The sequence below is a fragment of the Hemicordylus capensis genome, chromosome 6 (assembly GCF_027244095.1).
Source record: "Hemicordylus capensis ecotype Gifberg chromosome 6, rHemCap1.1.pri, whole genome shotgun sequence".
Lineage (NCBI taxonomy): Eukaryota > Metazoa > Chordata > Lepidosauria > Squamata > Cordylidae > Hemicordylus > Hemicordylus capensis.
In genome coordinates, this window is record NC_069662.1 from 26539736 (window position 1) to 26562229 (window position 22494).

General features: G+C 45.2%; 1 protein-coding gene across 1 annotated transcript; it reads left to right on the forward strand.

Annotated features, from left to right (window-relative positions):
- The first annotated feature begins 280 nt into the window (after positions 1–280).
- Positions 281–18566, forward strand: LOC128330677 (uncharacterized). The gene is made up of 4 exons (XM_053263871.1): positions 281–409; positions 11325–11378; positions 15025–15099; positions 16816–18566. The coding sequence occupies exons 1-4, from the start codon at positions 281–283 to the stop codon at positions 17341–17343; spliced, it is 786 nt and encodes a 261-aa protein (XP_053119846.1). The 3' UTR covers positions 17344–18566.
- The last annotated feature ends 3928 nt before the right edge of the window (positions 18567–22494 follow it).

Here is a 22494-nt window from a genome sequence, read left to right on the forward strand (position 1 = left end):
TCATGTTTCTGGCTTAACTGAGATTTCTTAGAATGAAGGAAGGAAAGAATAATTGGTGGGATGTGTGTCAGAGGGAGCATATTGTCACTCCCCCCTTCCCTGCAGGTTTCTTGCTCCTTTCATAATTGCATGCCAGGCAGCAATTGAACAGGTGCTGTTTTTCTCACCTTGAAAAGCCAATGATGGGGAAATTAATAATAGCCACTGGATTTTTGCTTGCAAAACAGTAATTAATAGCACAAGTTATCTGTCAAAGAGTTGTTTTATTTTTGTTCTAGAGATGGATGAAGATTTTAGGGGTTATTTGAAGGATTACATCAATATCCTAGTCAGATCAGCTGGACATCATCTAAAGATGGACCAGAATGGGATTACACTCACAGGAGCACAGTTTGCAGACAAGATAAAGGTAAGAGAAGCAGATTGAAGTGTTTTGTGTGGATAAAGCAGAGAATGGTGAACCTTTTGAAGTTCTGCCACATAGCCCTTAGAGGCACAGAGCCTCTGTAAGGAAAAATATTGGTGGGCTTAGGATCCAGAGCAAGGGAATTTTTAATATGTTTTCTAAGTATGGACCCACAACAAAAAGTTGCAGTATATCTCTGGTGTACTTGGGCCTGTGCCTGAGCATGGTGAAAAAAACAAATGTTAACTACAAAGACAGAAGTCCCTGCAGTAAACTGGATCATATTGAATATGCTAATTTTATTTCCCCTGTTTTGTGGGTATTTTTGTTTAAGAGAGAGGCACTAGTGTTCAGTCCCATCTCCTTTTCAAAACCCTTCCCCTCAGAAACAGAAAACTGTGAATTGGCTGGTGAGAAAGCATATGATTTTGACATACTTTTCCCCCTCAGAGGCAGAAGGCATTTTGAGTGCCTTAAGAGAGTATTCTTCAAGCTGATAAATTTCCCAGTCTCTTTGTTAAGTCCCTCTTCCCCACTTCTTCACCACAGAGTTCCACTAGCACCATCCATCTACATGTCATTTAAAATGCACTCTGATATGACAAACACTCTGTCCCATTGACTAACATGACACAGTTTGAGGAGGGGCTGGCCCCATAACACCCCCCCCATTTTTTCTGAACATTAATGAATTCAACATCTGTGGCACATACTGTATGTCAGGCCTCTCTTAGGTCTGGCTTACCAATGTAATGCAATGGTGTCACTGATTAACGTTAGCATGCCTCTCCAAACTTTAGCAAGAGCCTAAGAAAGCCCTTCAAAGGGAAACCCCCAACTTCCCCAACGATGAAGTTTACTCATTATTTTCTACGTATTTCTCATTCCTAGTTTTTGGCAACGATCCAGGATGTGGTCCCAATTGTTGGAAGTTAAAGGACTTTGCGCTGTCTCTTTGTTAGGGGTGTGCAATTTGGGTTTTTGGTGATTCGGTTTGGGACCCGAACCAAATTGCCCCTGTTCTGTTCTGTGCCTGAATTCTGCTGACCCGAATCACCCCCGATTCAGTTTGGATTCGTATTAAATCCGAATCCGAATTGATGAGGATCAGCAAAACGGGCCCTGGGGCCAAAAGAGTGGGGTGGGGTGGTAGTGCCTAATGGGTGGAGGCTACCACCCCAATTTCAGGGGGATTGGAAAAAGGGCTGACTTTTTGGGAATTTTTGAAGTTTTAGTGACTTTGGGGCAGATTGGGGGCAGAAAGTGGATCTGCCCTAAAAGAGTGGGGTGAGGTGGTAGTGCCTAATGGGTGGAGGCTACCACCCCGATTTCAGAGTGTTTGGGCAGAGGGCTGAATTTTGGTGAATTTCTGAGGTTTTTCTTCATAAGGTGCAGTGTGCTAGATTGATTCATTCATCATACTCATAGTAAATGAGAGTGTAAAAAAGTGAGAGTGGGGTCACTGAAAGTTGAGTATGATGAATGAATCAATCTAGCACACAGCACCTTATGAAGAAAAATCTCAGAAATTCACCAAAATTCAGCCCTTTGCCCAATCCCCCTGAAATTGGGGTGGTAGCCTCCACCCATTAGGCACTACCACCCCACCCCACTCTTTTGGGGCAGATCTACTTTCTGCCCCCAATCTGCCCCAAAGTCACTAAAACTTCCTCAAAAATTCCCAAAAAATCAGCCCTTTGCCCAATTCCCCTAAAATTGGGGTGGTAGCCTCCAACCATTAGGCACTACCACCGCACCCCACTATTTTGCCCCTGGGACCCAAAATTTGGGCTGACATCACTTCAGACCCTTTTGCATTCAAATCAATGGATGCAAAAAGGCGGGAAATTCAAAGAGCTGTCAGCCCGAATCACCCAAATTTTTCGGGCCTGAAATTTGGGTGATTCAGCTCTGGCCTGAAAAATATCGGGGGGCATCGGGGGTGATTCGGACCCGAATCACCCGAATTTGCTCGTTTCAGGCACAGATGGTTCTGTGCCTGAAATTTTTTGCACATCCCTACTCTTTGTCTCAGACAGTGGAGGACAGACTAGTAAGTCAGAGGGCTAGAGGGTCAAGACATTTGTCATCACTTCTCCACTGCTCTGATGCTATCCCTTTGATGTGTAGATTGCTAATCTCAGGGACTTCCTTCCTCCTTCTCTCTCTTCCTACCTGGCCGCCTACCTTGCAACATGGCAAGCTTCTCTCCCTGCACCATATGTGCAGAGAGGATGCAGAATCCATCTGCATCCAGATAGATAGATAGATTAGAGATCCTAACTCCTCACTTTCCTATCTAGAATGGAGTTCCTTAATAAATGCCTTTTATATTGATTTGAAACTATGATTTGGCTCCAGGTTACTTTACTCTCAGCAAACACGCATGCTTAACTAAACTACCGCTGTGTCATGCCTCTGTGCACTCTGCTATAATGAGAAAGGGATTCTCTCACCACAGAGAATTTCCAACAGGTTATGGGAGCCCAGTATTTTGAGCTGTGTGTGCTGCAACTAGAGAGTTAGGTTTGTTCCAGGAGATCCATTAAGATCTAGCGTGGACACTTTGAATTGCTAATCTACAGCTACTGCCTTTTGGAGCCCGTGAGAATGGCTACTTACCTGGAGGGAAAACTCAGGCTGACTATCCTGAATGCAGACAACTATTTGGAGTGGAAAACCAGATTGAGGATTGCACTGAAAGCAGAAGGATTCCATAACATTACTGAAGAGGACCCCCCTCCAGAAGGATCCACAAATGCTGAAAAGACTGCCAGGCAAAATTGGCTCATCAAAGATGCAAAATCGCAAGCTTTGATAACAGCTTCTGTGAGTTAAAATCTCCTTTTTGCTATTTGTGATCTTGGAACCTCAAAGGAAATGCTAAGCAAGCTAGATTCCTTGCATATGAAAAAAGGGTGGGCATACACCTTTAATTTACGAAAGAAAATGCAAGATCTTCAGTATAAAGAGGGGGACTGTTTTTCTACTTTTGTGAGATTTTTGGAAGATTTCTTTTTCCAATTTAAAGGAGCAGGGGAGGAATTTACAGAGAGTCAGAAGCTGGAATCTCTGTTCCTAAGCATGCCCCCCAGCTATAGCAGTATAATCGGCCAATTGGAAACCCACACCAATCTAAACTTTGAAAAGGCTGTGGAAACATTATCCTCAGAAAGAAGCAGAAAGAGAATTTTGAATTCACGCTGTGAAAGTGAATTGCCAAGTAACTTTGCTCTTAAAGCAACAATTGATCCCAGACATAACCCAAGGTGGGGAGGGAATGCTGCAAGAGGAAACCGCATGGGGCCCCCACATTTACATACAAAGAGATCGGATTACGTTGCCGCCAAAGAAACTCAGCCCAGAGAGAGAGGTCACATGACCGCCACTCCTGAAATGAGGCGACTGGGAATAATGCCTTTTAGATGTTTTCTATGTAACGAATTTGGCCACAAGGTGGCGAACTGTCCCAAGAATCAGACAAAGGCTTTTAATCAGACAAATAATTTTTATCAGACAAGAAGGGCTGACTTTACTAAAGAGAATGTGGATAACGATTTCAAGTTTAATACAGAAAGATATTCCAAAAGGAACAGGAATTATAATGTTAATCTAATGCAAAGCGATGAAAAGTTCATTTATTTATATTCAGGTTCATCTGTGCATATCTCAAATGATCTGGCTTTCTATACTGAACTGTTTGATATTCCTGAAGAGACTGTTTATTTGGGCAATAATATTACATTTAAAGCCAAGAAGAAAGGCGAAGGAATTTTGTATTGCAAATTGCTGGATGGATCTGTTAAGCCATTTTTTCTTAAAGATGTTTTGTATATCCCTGACTTCTCAAGCTCCTTGATTTCAATTTCCAAGCTAGAGCAACAAGTCTGTGAACTGTATATTAAAGGTGGACAATGTGTTGTTACCCAGAATGGAGAAGTTTGCCTTGTAGGCTCTGAATCCCAAGGTCTTTATTGTGTGGAAGAGCAATCTACAAACAGAGAAAGACCACAGCCTGAGGCATACCAGCCTAATGAAGTGAACCTTGCTAAATCATGCCTGCATGAAAACTGCTCACAACTGTGGCATAGACGGATAGGACACAGGAGTTTTGAGTCAATCCAGAACATGAAGGAAAATGGATTCGCTAATGGCATTGATTTTGTACCATGTGACATTGTAACTAACTGTGTTTGTTGTCTTGAGTTCAAAGCAGTAAACAAGCCATATCCAAAGCAGAGTGAAAGGAAAACCGAAAAACCCCTGGACCTGATCCACAGCGATATATTTGGACAACTACCAGCAACCATAGGTAATCAAAAGTATTTTCTAACTATAACAGATGATTTCTCACAATACACATGTGTTTTTCTACTAAGGAAAAATCAGAAATGCTCGAGAAATTAAAAGGATATGTGGCAATGGCAAGCAACAAATTTGGCTGGAAGCCAAAGATCCTACGCACAGACAATGGAGGAGAATATATGTCCAACGCCACACAGCAGTTCCTGAGAGAACATGGAATCATGCATCAAACCACGGTACCTTACTGCCCGTCCCAAAACGGAATCTCAGAAAGAAAGAACAGAACTCTACTGGACATGGTAAGATGCATGCTTGCTGACGCACACCTCCCACAGAAATTCTGGGGAGAAGGCATCATGACTGCTACATACATACAAAACAGAATGCACACAAAGCCTATAGGAACAACACCATATCAACTTTGGCATGGTCATAAGCCGTCAACGACGCACCTGCGTGTCTTTGGAAGCACGGCTTACTCATACATCCCAAAGGAAAAAAGGACTAAGTTAGGGGCTATGGCCACAAAAGGGATTTTTGTAGGCTACTCAGCACAGTCCAAAGGCTACAGAATTCTGGATCCTGACACCAACAGGATAACCATAAACAGAGCGGTGTATTTTGATGAGAATGAAAGAGCTACACCTTTGAAGGGGGCCTACACCAAAGCAAGCAACCAGACCAAGCACCCTGATGACTGGATTATGCTTCCTGATCTCAGAGGAATTGAGGAGGAGGCGACAGCAGATCCAGATCCAACCACAGTTGACACAGAGACCCCCAGTGATCCACCAGACGCACCCGAGGTAATGGAAGGGACCACAGAGGGTGAGGTGAGGCGATTAATGCGCTCAAACAGAGGTGTTCCAGCTCCGAGACTGTCCGACCTCGCCAAAACGGCGGAACAACCAGAACCTTCGTCATGGGAGGAAATATCCCAGCTACCACAACCAGAAGATTATGATGAAACCTTTGCATCAGTGGTTAAACATACCACAGTAAGGACTCTGTTAAGTATTGCTGCTAGCAAAGGAATGAATGTTGAACACCTAGATGTGAAAACTGCATTCTTACATGGTGAACTGGAAGAAGACATTTACATGCAACAGCCACCAGGTTTCTTAGAGAAAGACAAAGAGGACTATGTATGCAAACTGCAAAAGAGCATTTACGGTTTAAAACAGGCTGCCAGAGCATGGAATATAAAACTGAATGATATGCTGCTTCAAGCAAACTTCAAAAGAAGCAACGCGGATCCCTGTCTATACACAAGATGCATAGATGGCAAGTGGACTTATATTTTGGCGTACGTTGATGATTTGATTCTTGCCTATGAAAATCCAGATGACAGCAAGGAAATAATGCATCATCTGAATAGAGAAGTGGAAGTCAAGCAACTTGGCAACATTGCACACTACTTGGGCATTCAAGTACAAAGAGAGAAAGATGGAAGTTTCCTCATCAACCAAGAACAGAAAATCAAAGACTTGATAAACTTGCTCAGACTGGAAAATGCAAATCCTACACCAACTCCAATGGAAGTGAACTACATAAAGCAAGAAGATCAAACTGAGCCACTATCTGACAACCATAGATATTGTGAAGCATTGGGTAAGCTTTTATACATTAGTACACTCACTAGGCCAGATATTAGCACAGCAGTTGGCTTACTTTGTAGAAAGACTGCATCACCAACAGTCAAGGACTGGAATGCAATTAAGAGACTTGTTAGGTAGCTAAAGGGTACTGCCCACTTTAAGCTCAAGCTGCCAGCTAATAGTTAACCAAAACTAGAAGCATATGTAGATGCAGACTGGGGTGGAGATATAACAGATAGGAAATCCACCAGTGGTTACATAATTTTCTATGGAGATGGAGCGATAAGTTGGTCAAGCAGAAAGCAAGACATAGTAGCATCATCAACCACTGAACCGGAATATGTATCAGCTGCACAGGGCTGTCACGAGATACATTGGCTGTGTCAACTACTGAAGGACCTAGGTACAGAGGTACCACAGCCCATACCAGTGTATGAAGACAACCAAAGCTGCATTCAACTCTCCAAACAAGAAGATGTAAAGAGGAGTACCAAACATATTGATATGAAGTACCATGTAGTGAGAAGTCTGCAGAAGGATGGACTAATCAAGCTGATCTACTGCCTGACAAATGAAATGCTTGCAGACATACTCACTAAGCTACTACCAAGACCCTGCTTTGAAAAGCTGAGAGAGAAAATGAATCTTGTGAGCTGAGTCACAAGACATCGAGAGGGGGTGTTGGACGTTAAAGGACTTTGCGCTGTCTCTTTGTCTCAGACAGTGGAGGACAGACTAGTAAGTCAGAGGGCTAGAGGGTCAAGACATTGGTCATCACTTCTCCACTGCTCTGATGAACATAAGAACATAAGAACAGCCCTGCTGGATCAGGCTCAAGGCCCATCTAGTCCAGCATCCTGTTTCGCACAGTGGCCCACCAGATGCCGCTGGAAGCCACAGGCAGGAGTTGAAGGCATGCCCTCTCTCCTGCCGTTACTCCCCTACAACTGGTACTCAGAGGCACACCCTTGAGGCTGGAGGTGGCCCACAGCCCTCTGACTAGTAGCCATTGATAGACCTCTCCTCCATGAAGTTATCCAAACCCCTCTTAAAGCCATCCAGGTTGTTGGCTGTCACCACATCCTGTGGCAGAGAGTTCCACAAGTGGATCACGCGTTGTGTGAAAAAGTACTTCCGTTTGTTGGTCCTAGACCTCCTGGCAATCAATTTCATGGAGTGACCCCTGGTTCTAGTGTTGTGTGAGAGGGAAAAGAATCTCTCTCTCTCCACTTCCTCCACGCCATGCATGATTTTATAGACCTCTATCACGTCTCCCCGCAGCCGTCTTTTTTCTAAACTAAAAAGCCCCAGGTGTTGTAGTCTTGCCTCGAAAGAAAGGTGCTCTAGGCCCCTGATCATCTTGGCTGCCCTCTTCTGTACCTTCTCCAGTTTAACAATGTCCTTTTTAAGATGTGGTGACCAGAATTGTACGCAGTACTCCAAGTGTGGTCGCACCATAGTTTTGTATAAGGGCATTATAATGTTAGCCATTTTATTTTCAATCCCCTTCCTAATGATCCCTAGCATGGAATTGGCCTTTTTCACAGCTGCCGCACATTGAATAGACACTTTCAACGAGCTGTCAACCACAACCCCAAGATCCCTTTCCTGGTCCATCACCAACAGCTCAGATCCCATCAGCATATACTTGAAGTTGGGGTTTTTCGTTCCAATGTGCATCACTTTACACTTGCTAACATTGAACTGCATTTGCCATTTTGTCGCCCACTCCCCCAGTTTGGAGAGATCCTTTTGGAGCTGCTCACAATCCGTTTGGGATTTCACTACCCGGAAGAGTTTGGTATCATCTGCAAATTTGGCCACATCGCTGCTTACCCCTGCTTCTAGATCATTTATGAATAAATTAAAAAGCACCAGTCCCAGTACAGATCCCTGGGGGACCCCACTTCTTACTTCCCTCCATTGTGAAAACTCTCCATATTTATACCTACCCTCTGTTTTCTGTCTTTCAACCAGTTAGCAATCCACACATGTACTTGTCCCTTTATTCCATGACAGCTAAGTTTCCTCAGGAGTCTTTGATGAGGAACTTTGTCAAAAGCTTTTTGGAAGTCCAGGTAGACTATGTCAACTGGATCACCTTTATCCACATACTTGTTGACACTCTCAAAGAATGCCAAAAGGTTGGTGAGGCATAATTTACCTTTGCAGAAGCCATGCTGGCTCACTCCCAGCAGGGCCTGTTCTTCTAGGTGCTTTACAATTTTATCCTTGAGGATGCTTTCCATCAATTTGCCTGGAACGGACGTTAGGCTAACCGGCCTGTAATTTCCCGGATCGCCCCTGGATCCCTTTTTGAAAATCGGTGTTACATTTGCTGCTCTCTCTCCAGTCCTCTGGTACAGAGCCCGATTTCAGGGATAAGTTAAATATTTTAGCAAGGAGGTCGGCAATTTCACATTTGAGTTCTTTGAGGACTCTTGGATGGATGCCATCTGGCCCTGGTGATTTGTTAGCTTTCAGTTTTTCCAGACAGTTTAGAGCATCATCCCTTGTCACTTCTGTCATACTCAGCTCTCTAGCCTCCATCCCTAAAAAGCCTGGTTCAGGAACAGGTATATGCTCAGTATCCTCTGCCGTGAAGACAGACACAAAGAACTCATTCAGTTTCTCTGCAACCTCCATATCCTCCTTAATAATCCCTTTCACTCCCTCATTGTCTAATGGCCCAACCGCCTCCCTGGCAGGTTTCCTGCTTCTGATGTACTTAAATAAGTTTTTGTTATTCCCCTTGATACTTTTGGCTAAATGTTCCTCAAACTCTCTTTTTGCCTCCCTTATTGTCACCTTGCATTTCTTTTGCCAGAGTTTGTGTTCCTTTCTGTTCTTTTCATTTGGACAGGCCTTCCAATTTCGGAAGGAAGTCTTCTTCCCTTTTATGGCTTCCTTGACGGTACCCGTTAGCCATGCTGGCATCCTCCTGGACTTAGTGGTACCTTTCCTCCTTTTGGGTATACAATCTAACTGGGCTTCTAGTATTGTAGTTTTGAGTAAACGCCATGCACTCTGGAGCGAAGTGACTCTCCTGATTTCCCCCCTCAGCTTTCTTTTCACCATACTCTTCATTTTGGAGAAGTTTCCTCTTTTGAAATTTAAAATGTCTGTGTTTGATCTCCTTGGTTATTCTCTCCCCGCATGTATGCTGAATTTGATGGCACTGTGGTCACTGTTCCCTAAAGGGTCGATGACACTGACATCATGCACCAGGTCCTGGGTGTCACTCAGAATTAGGTCCAAGGTCGCCTTCTCTCTGGTCGGTTCCATGACCAACTGTTCTAAGGCACAGTCATTTAGCATATCTAGAAATTTGACCTCTTTGTCCTGACTTGAATGTGAATTTACCCAGTCTGTGTGGGTAGTTGAAATCACCCATAATTACAGTCCTGCCTCTCCTTGATGCCTCCCTGATTTCCTCCTGCAACTCCCAGTCACTGTTGGCATTTTGATCCGGAGGGCGATAGCATGTCCCCAGTAGCACGATTCCTTTCCGGCCTTTTCTAGTCACCCACAGGGTTTCTGTGGAGGACTCCAGTCCACCTAGGTTTTCTAGCTTGTTAGATTCTATCCCTTCTTTAACATACAGTGCTACCCCTCCTCCAAGGCGCCCCTCCCTGTCCTTTCTATAGAGTTTATACCCAGGGATAACAGTGTCCCACTGGTTCTCACTGTTCCACCATGTTTCTGTTATGCCCACTATGTCTATTTCTGCATTAGCAACCAAGCACTCCAGCTCACCCATCATGGCTTGGAGGCTTCTGGCATTGGCATACAAGCACCTATACACTGAATCTTTCCCCTGATGTGTGCTATTCCTTTGACTCTTTGACCTGCTGGCACAGCCTCCCGTCTGCTCTTTATGCAGTTCTGCTCCGTCCCCATCTGTTTTATTTGAATTCTTTGCAGCCTCACACTTTAAAGGATGGCTTTTGCCAAACGGGATACTGCCCAGCTCCCATCGGCTGTTCCCCAGGTGTCATTTTAAAAGCTGCTCTGAAACCTTTTTGATTTTAAGCGCCAGCAGTCTGGTTCCATCTTGGTTCAAGTGCAGCCCGTCCCTTTTGTACAGGCCTTGCTTGCCCCAAAATGTGTCCCAGTGCCTAACAAATCTAAAGCCCTCCTCCCGGCACCAACGTCTCATCCACGCATTGAAACCCCTCAGCTCTGCCTGTCTCACTGTACTTGCGCGTGGAACAGGTAGCATTTCTGAGAATGCTACCTTGGGGGTCCTGGATTTCAAAATGCTACCTATCAGCCTAAATTTGGCTTCCAGGACCTCCTGACTGCATTTCCCCACATCGTTGGTGCCGACGTGCACCACGACAGCTGTCTCCTCCTCCCCATGCTATCCCTTTGATGTGTAGATTGCTAATCTCAGGGACTTCCTTCCTCCTTCTCTCTCTTCCTACCTGGCTGCCTGCCTTGCAACATGGCAAGCTTCTCTCCCTGCACCATATGTGCAGAGAGGATGCAGAATCTATCTGCATCCAGATAGATAGATAGATTAGAGATCCTAACTCCTCACTTTCCTATCTAGAATGGAGTTCCTTAATAAATGCCTTTTATATTGATTTGAAACTATGAATTGGCTCCAAGTTACTTTACTCTCAGCAAACACGCATGCCTAACTAAACTACTGCTGTGTTGTGCCTCTGTGCACTCTGCTATAATGAGAAAGGGATTCTCTCACCACAGAGAATTTCCAACACCAATAACATATCTGACAACCTTGCTCTAAGTCAGCAAGACTGTATTCAGTTGGTGCCTGAACAGGACTCTATGAACACTGCAGGGCTCCATGCAAGGAAGATGGGATATAAATCACATAAAATATCCAGGTTGGTATACAGAGGTTGTCTTCATATATGTCATAAATGAGCATTGTGGACAGATGAATGGACTGTATGGGGACAGCTCAATTCTCTGTATCTGCATCTTTTTTCTGCGGGCACATTTAGTACTCCATCCTTAGACTCAACCCTTTTTTTCTATTTTAGCATTTCACAGCCCGTGTGAAGCAACTGAAATTTGGTTTCGCCTCAGTTCCACAGGTAATAGCCTCTGTATTCTGCATCTGCCACCCCCAGTGAACAGCTAATGCCCACAAACACCCTCCTTGTGATGGCTGCTGTGATTATTGTCCCATTTGTGATTCTGTTTGTTTCCTAAAACAGGAGCTGTCATTAAGCACAACCCAAACATAACCAGGATATGGTCTGTGGGCGCATGATGCAACAACCTTGCTGAAGCTAAGCAGGTCTGCATCCAGTCGGTATAGACAGTGATAGCTTGAGAACCATATCATATGCCACCTTCCATCCCACAATGGAAGAAAAGCAGAATATAAATGTAATACATGTATTAATATATACTGTACTGTGGAATCCACTATACAATAGGGATGTGCAAAAAATTTCGGGCACAGAACGATCTGTGCCCGAAATGAACAATTTCGGGTGATTCGGGGCCGAACCGAATCACCCCCGATGTCCCCCAAATTTTTTCGGACACGAGCCGAATCACCCGAATTTCGGGCAAAAAAAATTCGGGTGATTCGGTTCATGGTTGATTTTTGGTGATTTTTTAAAGTTTTAGTGACTTTGGGGCAGTTTGGGGGCATAGCATGGGATTTGGGCAAAAGGAATGGGGTGGGGTGGTAGCGCCTAATGAGTGCAGGCTACCACCCCAATTTCAGGGGGATTGGGCAAAGGGCTGATTTTTGGTAAATTTCTGAAAATTTCATGTCTTTGGGGCAGATTGGGGCATATTGGGGCAGAAAGTGGGGGCTGGGGCAGAATAGTGGGGTGGGGTGGTAGTGCCTAATGGGTGCAGGCTACCACCCCAATTTCAGGGGGTTTGGACAAAGGGGTGATTTTTTGAGAATTTTTGAAGTTTTGGTGACTTTGGGGCAGTTTGGGGGCAGAAAGTGGATCTGCCCCAAAAGAGTGGGGTGGGGTGGTAGTGCCTCATGGGTGGAGGCTACCACACCAATTTCAGGGGGATTGGGCAGAGGGCTGATTTTTTGAGAATTTTTGAAGTTTGGGTGTCTTTGGGGCAGATTGGGGGCAGAAAGTGGATCTGCCCCAAAGGAGTGGGGTGGGCTGCTAGATAGTGTCTAATGGGTGGAGGCTACCACCCATCCCCAATTTAAGAGTGATTGGGCAGGGGGTGAATTTTGGTGAATTTATTTGTATGCGGTTTGTCTTCATAAGGTGAAGTGTGCTAAAGTGATTACTTCCTCATATTATTCATAGTAAAGGAAAGTGTGAAAAAGTGAAAGTGGGGTCATGAGAGTTGTTTAATTGAAAAAAATCTCATTTGCTATGATAGAATGAGAATTCACACCTCAGAAGTTTTTTCTGAGGTGTGAATTCTCATTCTATCATAGCAAATGAGCTATTTTTCAATTAAACAACTCTCATGACCCCACTTTCACTTTTTCACACTTTCCTTTACTATGAATAATATGAGGAAGTAATCACTTTAGCACACTTCACCTTATGAAGACAAACCTCATACAAATAAATTCACCATAATTCACCCCTCTGCCCAATCACTCTTAAATTGGGGATGGGTGGTAGCCTCCAGCCATCAGGCACTATCTACCAGCCCACCCCACTCCTTTGGGGCAGATCCACTTTCTGCCCCCAATCTGCCCCAAAGACAGCCAAACTTCAAAAATTCTCAAAAAATCAGCCCTCTGCCCAATCCCCCTGAAATTGGGGTGGTAGCCTGCACCCATTAGGCACTACCACCCCACCCCACTATTCTGCCCCAGCCCCCACTTTCTGCCCCAATATGCCCCAATCTGCCCCAAAGACATGAAATTTTCAGAAATTTACCAAAAATCAGCCCTTTGCCCAATCCCCCTGAAATTGGGGTGGTAGCCTGCACTCATTAGGCGCTACCACCCCACCCCACTCCTTTTGCCCAAATCCCATGCTATGCCCCCAAACTGCCCCAAAGTCACTAAAACTTTAAAAATTCACAAAAAATCAGGACTTTGCCCAATCCCCCTGAAATTGGGGTGGTAGACTCTACCCATTAGGCACTACCACCCCACCCCAAAATTTTGCCCCTGGGCCCCTTTTTACCCCCCCTAATCGATTCGGATTCAGATTCGGATTAAATCCGAATCCGAACCGAATCAAGGGTGATTCGGGTGACCCAGATTCGGGCACAAAACAGAACGGGGGTGATTCGGCTCGGGTCTGAGCCGAATCACCCGAAAATCCGAATTGCACACCCCTACTATACAATCCTATATTGTCCAATCCTATCCACTGTGGTCAACAGGAGAAGGCCTCTTGCATGTCCCACCCAGATCCAACATGCTTCTTTGAACATGTGGACATTAGAAGCTCCTTCTAATGAGTCAGGCAATTGGTCCATCTACCTCAGAATTGTCTATACTGACTGGTAGTGGATTTCCAAATTTTCCGGCAGGAGTATTTCTCTGCCCTAGCTGGAGATCCCTGCCCTACCTGGGAGCTTCTGTATCTAAAGCAGATGCTCTATCACTGAGCTACAGTCCCATCTACAGCTTTTGGAACTTGTTGCTCAGGGGAATTTGTCTTCTCCTTCCTCTGATGGTAATGTGTTGCATAATGAACACTGTCATTTCTTTTTCTTTCGTTTTTGACAGGTATTTGGTTTGTCTTTTGCTCCCCCCGCCCCACTTCCTTCCTATTTGAGTTTTGATTGGTATTTTCCATTTTGTGCTCCATCAGTTCTGAAAACGTTTTGGTTATATTTTTAGTTTATTATCTTAAATGTCTTGAGTGTTTTCACTTTAAAACCAGAAAGGTAGGATAGAAATGTCAACATCGTTAAAAATGCAGACACACACACACACACACACACTCTATAATATAAAACTGTTTTGGCCTCGCTCACTCACTCACTGACATGAAACTCCCAGAACAGATAGGGACATGCTGTTTTTGTAAGTGGGTTCTAGATCTCACTCAGACCGTGAAGGAAGGAAGGAAGGAAGGAAGGAAGGAAGGAAGGAAGGAAGGAAGGAAGGAAGGAAGGAAGGAAGGAGAAAAGAAAATCAAACCCCAGAAAAATTCATTACTTTCCTGGGAAAACTGGAAAACTCTCCTGAAGGAAACAATGGGCACTGGGACCTCATGAGCTACACTAAGATTACAGTCACAGATACCCCCTGTGGGCTGGTATCCAAACTGCAATCCCTTTACTATATGTATCTATAAATATAAAACCTGTGTTGGTCCCACTGAATAACCTACATGCAGACTGCACCATAAAAAAAAGAGACATGCCATTTTTGCAAGTAGGTTGCAGATCTCGCCCAGACAGCAAACAAGAAAAAAGAAAAGACAAAAAAAGGCAGGGGGAGTCCCAGAAATGGTGGAAACACTGATAGGAGGTTCACAGGCTTGCAAACTGAAAGCCGTTTAATAGTGTGTGTGTCTTTCTGTGCCTGTGCCTATGCCTATGTCTATGCCTATGCCTATGCTCTTATGAATGATGGAGTTGCCATCTAGAAATGGAAAAATTGGTGAACAGGAGCAGAGTAAGTAAAGCAGCAGACTCAGAATTTCGCATTTGTTTCCCTTATCTCATTCCTCTTTGCCTCTTTTGATACCAAGATTTAAGAGTATACAAGGAAAGAAGAGGATTTTCTATATCCATACTTGCAGATCTCTATTTTTCTACCCTTCTCTACAGATGGCCTACACCATAAACAACCTGGGGATCAAGGAGGAACTAGAGAAGAAGTTTTCAGAGTTCATCAAGGACCAGGTATGAATTCAGAGACATACAGGTTTGGATCTGGCTTGGCATAGGAATAGCAAATAAAAGCATGGATAATTTTATAAGACTCAATTTGGTGAAGGGAATTGTTTGAATATCGAGCATATTGGGGGGTGATACTGACTTATTAGATAATTGCTGGTAGAACTAAAATATGTGTTTCTAGGGGGTCAGGTTTTCATTGCATTTACCTGAGCTAAGACATAGGTGTGGAGGAGGGCACTACAAGGACACCAACTTGAGGAAAAAGTTTGGAGGCTAGGGGAAAAGGAGTTGAAATTTGATTACAGATTTGTGGAGTAACATCTCTGGGACTTTATGGTAGTTCATGTCCAGAGGCATTCTTACCCCCCAGATGTTGGGACCCCGGTCAGTGGCTTCCAAGGTCTAGGGGGCTCCAATGACTAGGGGGCTCCTGCTGCCACCCTGCACTAGTGGTGAGTCCGAACTGGTCCGGCGGCCATTCTAAGGAATGGCCGAACTGCCGGACCGGTTCGGCTCTTGGTGGTCCGGGTCCGGGTGGGGGGTATGACTTTAAGGGCGGGAGGGCTTGCTTACCCCTCCCGCCTCTTCGGCCCCCTCCAGCGCCCGTATTTAACTTAAAAGCGGGGCGCTGGAAACCAGCCGCCCCCGCCGCCGCTACCGCCGCCCCCCCCGAGCAGATTAACAATTAAGGGTGCCCCTGCCGTCGCCCGCCCGCCAGCCAGCCAGCCCTCCCTCCCAGCTGCCCGCCCGCCCGAGTGTGTCCTTACCCAATGCTTGAAGTAAACGAGAGGAGCTACAGAACGGAGCTCCTCTCGTTAGCAAGGCCTCCAGAAGACTGAAGGCGCTTTGCGCACGCACGCATGCGCGCGCCGCAAAGGACGCCGGAGGCCCAGTCTACCCGCCGGGAAAAGGCCGGGTAGACCGGGCCTCCAATCGCCGGAGGCCTGGTCTACCCTGCCGGGCTGGGTAGACCAGGCCTCCGGCGATCGGAGGCCCGGTCTACCCGGCCCTTTCCCGGCGGGTAGACCGGGCCTCCGGAGGGAGGGCTGGCTGGCTGGCTGGCGGGCAGGCGACGGCAGGGGCACCCTTAATTGTTAATCTGCTCGGGGGGGTGGCGGTAGCAGCGGCGGGGGCGGCTGGTTTCCAGCGCCACGCTTTTAAGTTAAATACGGGCGCTGGAGGGGGCCGAAGAGGCGGGAGGGGTAAGCAGGCCCTCCTGCCCTAAAAGAAAGGGCCCCCCGTCGGTGCCGGTCCGGACTGGGCCGGACCGTGCACATCCCTACCCTGCACTGCCACAGCCCCCCACTGTGCCAAACTGCAGCTTTTCTGTAATTGGAGCCATCATGTGTGGGGGTGGGGGTGAGCCAAGCAGGCATCCCCCCCCATGGCGGTGGGGGTGGAGTGGCCACTGGGCCTGCCTCTCTGGCCCAGCGGCTCTTGAAAACTACAAGGCGCACCTGTGCAGTTCAAATATATCATCGCAAGCCTGTGATGTAATGGGCAGGGGGCCTTGCGGTGGCGTGGGGAGGTTCACACTCACAGTGGTGGCAGCAGTAATTCAGAAATTATCTTATTTGAATTACAATAATTCAGAAATCATCTTATTTGAGTTTTAGTGTGGGTATGAAGGTGGATTTATTTTGGATACTTAGAAATGATGTCTCTCTCCCCCGCCCCCGCCAATTCTGTCCTGCTACCATCTTGCCCACTTCACATCAGAAAAAGCTCTCAGGTTTCCCAAAGACTTTAACAATTAAACCTAGCACCATGGAAGAACGTCTCCAGGAGAAGACAAAGGAGCTGCTTCAAGAATATGAAGATTCAAAGCAGGGTGACGAGTCAAGTTCAAAAGATTGCAAATCGTTGCTGAAGTGCCACTTAAATGATGAAACTAAGGATTTCCTGAAAAAATATAAAGTCAAATATTATGCCACAGCTGGGGTTCTCATTGGGACAGGTTCTGTTGTATTGGCATCTGGTGCCATTGGGGCTGGAGTGGTGGGTGCCCTTGTGGCTGCAGAAGCCGTTGCCTTGGGCACTGGTGCAGCCATTGCAGGTGGAGCGACAGGTGGCCTTGCAATAGCTGGGGGCACAGTGGGACATGTGATAGGGCGCCTTAAAGGTGAGCGTAGTGCCCAGCAGGCCCAGAATATGACTGATCATGATACATTTGAAGAAGAGGAAGAGGAGGATCTTTCAGAAGAAGCATGTCTCATTGGCAGAAGTGCAAAGCTAAGGGTTGACTAATATGCAGTCCTGGGATCTTTCCGTAGAGCTGAGTGCTAAATTACAGGATAATACCTTAACCAGCATCCTGCTTCTATTTCCATAAAGAGAAAGATCTCAGGAATGAGAGCCATGTGATTTGTCTTCCGTTTCCTCTTATTGTTTTTTTTTTTTTTTTTTTTAAGAATAAATTTATAGACTGCCCCAAACTCCATTATCTGGGCAGTTTACAACATAAAGCGGAATAAAAATGAAAACCTTAAAAACAATTAAAAAGCCACAATCCAGTTAAAAAGCTTGGGTGGGGGGGGAGTCTTTGGAGACATTTTAAAAGTTGTCAGAGATGAGGAGGCTCTCATTTCAACAGGGAGTGCATTCCAGAGTCTCGGGGCAGCAACAGAGAAGGCCCAACCCTGAGTAGACACCAGAAAGCTGGTTGCAACTGCAGATGAATCTCTCCAGATGAAAGAGTAGTGGTTTCCTTTGTGATCCTTTCAGCATCCTTTTTTCCAAGCTGCAGATAACTTGGAAAAGAATATATCAGGTTGCAATGCACAGTCTTTGGAACAACTATCCTGAGTAACTAAGCAGAGTAGGTTAGGGTGAGGGTGAGAGTGGAGGGAATGAAGAATTAAGATCTTTTCTATTTTTTTCTGATCTACCCGTAAAACCAACACAAGTTAGGGAGTGAGAAACTGTAACTTCCTTATAACTGTGCATCCCATTCTGAGATAAAGAATAGTGATCCAGCAGAAAGTAATGCATTATGAGCCTATGTTCTCTTATAGAGTTATTCTTCAATAAGTGATTCCTACCTTCATCCTCTGCAGAAAACACATGTAGTGTGGAGAACTAATTTTTAATGGGATTCAGCTTCACCTTCTCCTCCTTTACCATGCGCTATAGAATGCCAATGCTGCTCACATATTATGAATTTTCAGGACCACTTTGATTCAGTTTCTTGTTGGGTGTGTATTTTAGGGCAATAGAGGGACACAATTCTGTATCCTATGGGACTGCAGCTAGGCCTGCTGGGAAATTTACATCACCTCATGCCAGTAAAGCCTCTCATATCTTCAAGAAGCCTTTCCTCACATCCTTAGTCATCTGTTTTGCTGTGTTACTACTTTAAAAGCCTACTGTTTTATATACAAATTGTTTGACTTGTATGGTGCTCTGTTACTTATTTCTATTTACCCATACTTTCATTGATTGTCTTTCAGTAAATTCATTTGTTAACCTCCTGACTTGAATGATTTTCTTTAGCTTGTACTGTAGGCTAGAGATCCAACCCTTCATTGTGGTAGGTCTCTCCACAAACCCATCAAACAAGACAAAAAACTTTTTTTTTAAAAAAAAATGGAAACATAAAAAGAATTCTAAGTGTCCTTGGAATTAATCAATTTCAGAGTTGTTGACTGCAGTAACTTGTAAAATGAACTCCAGAGGGCCTAATCCAGATGTAAAAGAGCCAGAGTCAAGACAAGACTATTGGCATGACACAAGAGAAATAGCCCCCATGTGGAACACTGCAGAGCAAGAATAAGGATTAAGATTAAACAAAGATTATCTCCCCAACTTCAGCTACCTTCTCCATCCAAAAATATGTCCAAGGCTGGCGTATCTGCTAGGCAGATCAAAGTGAGGAGATACTATTTCATTATCACACTGCGCTGCAACAGTTAGAGGGTGCTTTGGCTTCAGCAAAAGAAGCTAGCAGGCAGAAGAGGCAGCGGCAGCAGCAGGTAGTGAGTGTAGTAGAGTAGACAATGGGAGTGACCAATGGATGAGTAACAGCAGTGACAGAAGTGATAGCAGCCAGGGTAAGGGGACAGGGGGTGTGCATGGTTGACAGGAATGGGAAGCGCTTCGCCTGCGGTGCCAAAGATCCTTGGAGCAACCCTGAATATTTCCCTGAGGTTTGCTGGTGCCCTGGTGCCTTATTAGTCCAGCTGTCAGCCACTGAACCCAATTTAGCCTTCTAATGATCCCCATCTTACAACATTCTTCCTAATACTCTCATTTTGTAGAGATGGTTTTGAAGGCAGGATTCTCATACAAATATATGAATGTGCCTTATACTGAGTGAGAGCAGTAATCTTCATAGACAACTAATGTTTGCTCTTAGCCTCAGCACGTCTATAGGTTCTGGGGCTGGCCCCTTTCCTAACCCTGCCACCCAAGATCTACTTGTAACTGGAGCTACTGGGAATTTAATCGAGGGTAATCTGCAAAGAAAGCATGTACTACTGCAACTAGCTGTGCCACCTTTCTGCCCCCGCCCCTAGCTCTGGGCTCTCTACTTTCCACCTGTTTTTCCACATGCACTGTCTTGTGGAAGAAGAAATGCATTGGAATGAATGTGACCTAGAAACAAGCCATATTTCTACCAAAATTCATAAGTTAAAGAAACCGAACATCCACTGTATCCAAAGAAGACAAGACTCATGTGAGTGATTATCACCTTCACTGCCTTACTGAGTAACTAAAGCAAGTGTTGAGTTATGAAAATAACTAACATTGGCTGCCATGATACACAGCGTATCTCAGGTGGTTCTGCACTGCCCGTGCTGTGGCCAGTGTCTAAAACAACTCCAGCCGGTGGTCCAAGAGTGTTCTTGCGCTCATGCTTGGATGATGATATGGCCATGATTGCCAATGGCAGTAGCATCTGTTCAAATATGATTGTGCAAGTATATATATTAGCACAGGAATACTCTTGTGCAACAGCACCAGTTTTAGATGATTTAGTGTTTTAGATGCCCCTAGCAGTGCAGGGAGTATAGAACTGCCTGTGATACACTATCATGTCAGCCATGGTTTTGCCTGTTAACTTTATCTTTGCTTTGATATGCAATGCAAATCTTGCTCTAGTATAATAACAAAAAATTATCAGCACAGCCTGGCCTTAATATCTGTTGTAGCAGAGATCAACGAAAGCCAGGAGCTCTTACTGGATGTCCCTTTGGGCTTTCCCATCGATGACAGAAATTTTAGTGCAAGATGGACTTAACAAGACACAACACAATTTATATATGCAGCAGACAGATTTGTCCCTAACTACAACTGTGACATTGAAAATAAGTTAATAATCTTTACAGGACTGAACTCCCAACCTGCCTTCACATGGCAACTATCTTGAATGCATAAGATACCACAGTTATTTTACTGATGTCTTTCTGTGCTGACCATCAGAATATACAGGTGAAACTCAGAAAATTAGAATATCGTGCAAAAGTCCATTAATTTCAGTAATGCAAATTAAAAGGTGAAACTGATATATGAGACAGACGCATTACATGCAAAGCGAGATAAGTCAAGCCTTAATTTGTTATAATTGTGATGATCATGGCGTACAGCTCATGAAAACCCCAAATCCACAATCCCAGAAAATTAGAATATTACATGGAACCAAGAAGACAAGGATTGTAGAATAGAACAATATCGGACCTCTGAAAAGTATAAGCATGCATATGTATTCAGTACTTGGTTTGGGCCCCTTTTGCAGCAATTACTGCCTCAATGCGGCGTGGCATGGATGCTATCAGCCTGTGGCACTGATGAGGTGTTATGGAAGACCAGGATGCTTCATTAGCGGCTTTCAGCTCTTCTGCATTGTTTGGTCTCATGTCTCTCATCCTTCTCTTGGCAATGCCCCATAGATTCTCTATGAGGTCAGGTCAGGCGAGTTTGCTGGCCAATCAAGCACAGTACACTGTATACTTTTCGGAAAGTAAATACAATACAAAAACAATTTTAAAAACATTGTGGATGTGCAAAACTTTTCGGGCACAGATCGATCTGTGCCCGAAACGAGCAATTTCGGGTGATTCGGGGCCGAACTGAATCACCCCCGATGCCCCCCAATATTTTTTGTGCCCGAGCCAAATCACCCCTGATTCGTGCCCAAAAAATTCGGGTGATTCGGGATGACGTCTCTTTGAATTTCCCGCCTTTTTGCCTCCCATTGACTTCAATGCAAAAAGGTCTGATGTGATGTCTGCTCGAATTTTGGGTTGCAAGGGCAAAATAGTCGGGTGGGGTGGTAGTTCCTAATGGGCGGAGGCAACCACCCCAATTTCAGAGTTATTGGGCAGAGGGCTGATTTTGGGGGAATTGTTGAAGTTTACACATCTTTAAGGTTTTTCTCCATAAAGAAGCATGGAGGTGTCAGCAAATGTATAGCTTCACGCAGGGGGCAAAGGGGTGGCCTAGAGCAGTGTGGGGTTGGTGGTAGTGCCAGGTAGGGGCAAGGAAGCTATCTGAATTTTTTCAAAGGATTTGGGCAGAGGGCTGATTTTTGGTGAATTGTTGAAGTTTATGTGTTAGAAACCCATGGGGGTAGTTGGTACCCTATGTGCACTACACCACCACTCGCTCTGGGCCACCCCAGCACCCCCCAAATGCACTTATGGGGCTGCTGCAACCTCCATTATACCTTTTGAGGAAAAACCTTAAAGACGCATAAACTTCAACAATTCACCAAAAATCAGCCCTCTGCCCAAATCCTTTGAAAAAAATCAGGTAGCTTCCTTGACCCTACCCGGAACTACCACCAACCCCACACTGCTCTAGGCCACCCCTTTCCCCCCGACGTGAACCTCAGGGAAATATTCAGGATTGCTCCAAGGATCTTTGGCACCGCAGGCGAAGCGCTTCCCATTCCTGTCAACCATGCACAATTCACCAAAAATCAGCCCTCTGCCCAATCACTCTGAAATTGGGGTGGTAGCCTCCACCCATTAGGCACAACCACCCCACCCCACTCTTTTGTCCCAGATCCCACTTTATGCCCCCAATCTGCCCCAAAGACACTAAAACTTCAAAAATAGACCAAAAATCAGCCCTTTGGCCACTCCCTCTGCAATTGGGGTGGTAGCCTCCAACCATTAGCCACTACCACCCCACTATTTTGCCCCTGGGACCCAAAATTCGAGCAGACATCACATCAGACCTTTTTGCATTGAAGTCAATGGGAGGCAAATAGGCGGGAAATTCAAATAGACATCATTGCTCAAAATGGAGGGTGGAAAAGAAGGCACAAAATGGAGGTCTGAAACATCTGAAAATTTCGGATCCCAAACAGGGGTGATTTGTTTCGGATCCGAAATTTATCGGAACTCATCAGGGGTGATTCGGTTCGGACCCGAATCACCCGAAATTGGCTGTTTC

Bases quoted from the DNA above. Each gene is read 5' to 3' on its own strand.
- LOC128330677 (XM_053263871.1), top strand. From the start codon at position 281: ATGGATGAAGATTTTAGGGGTTATTTGAAGGATTACATCAATATCCTA. The intron at 410-11,324 runs GTAAGAGAAGCA...TTTCTATTTTAG, and splicing joins AGTTTGCAGACAAGATAAAG to CATTTCACAGCCCGTGTGAA. The intron at 11,379-15,024 runs GTAATAGCCTCT...CCTTCTCTACAG, and splicing joins GTTTCGCCTCAGTTCCACAG to ATGGCCTACACCATAAACAA.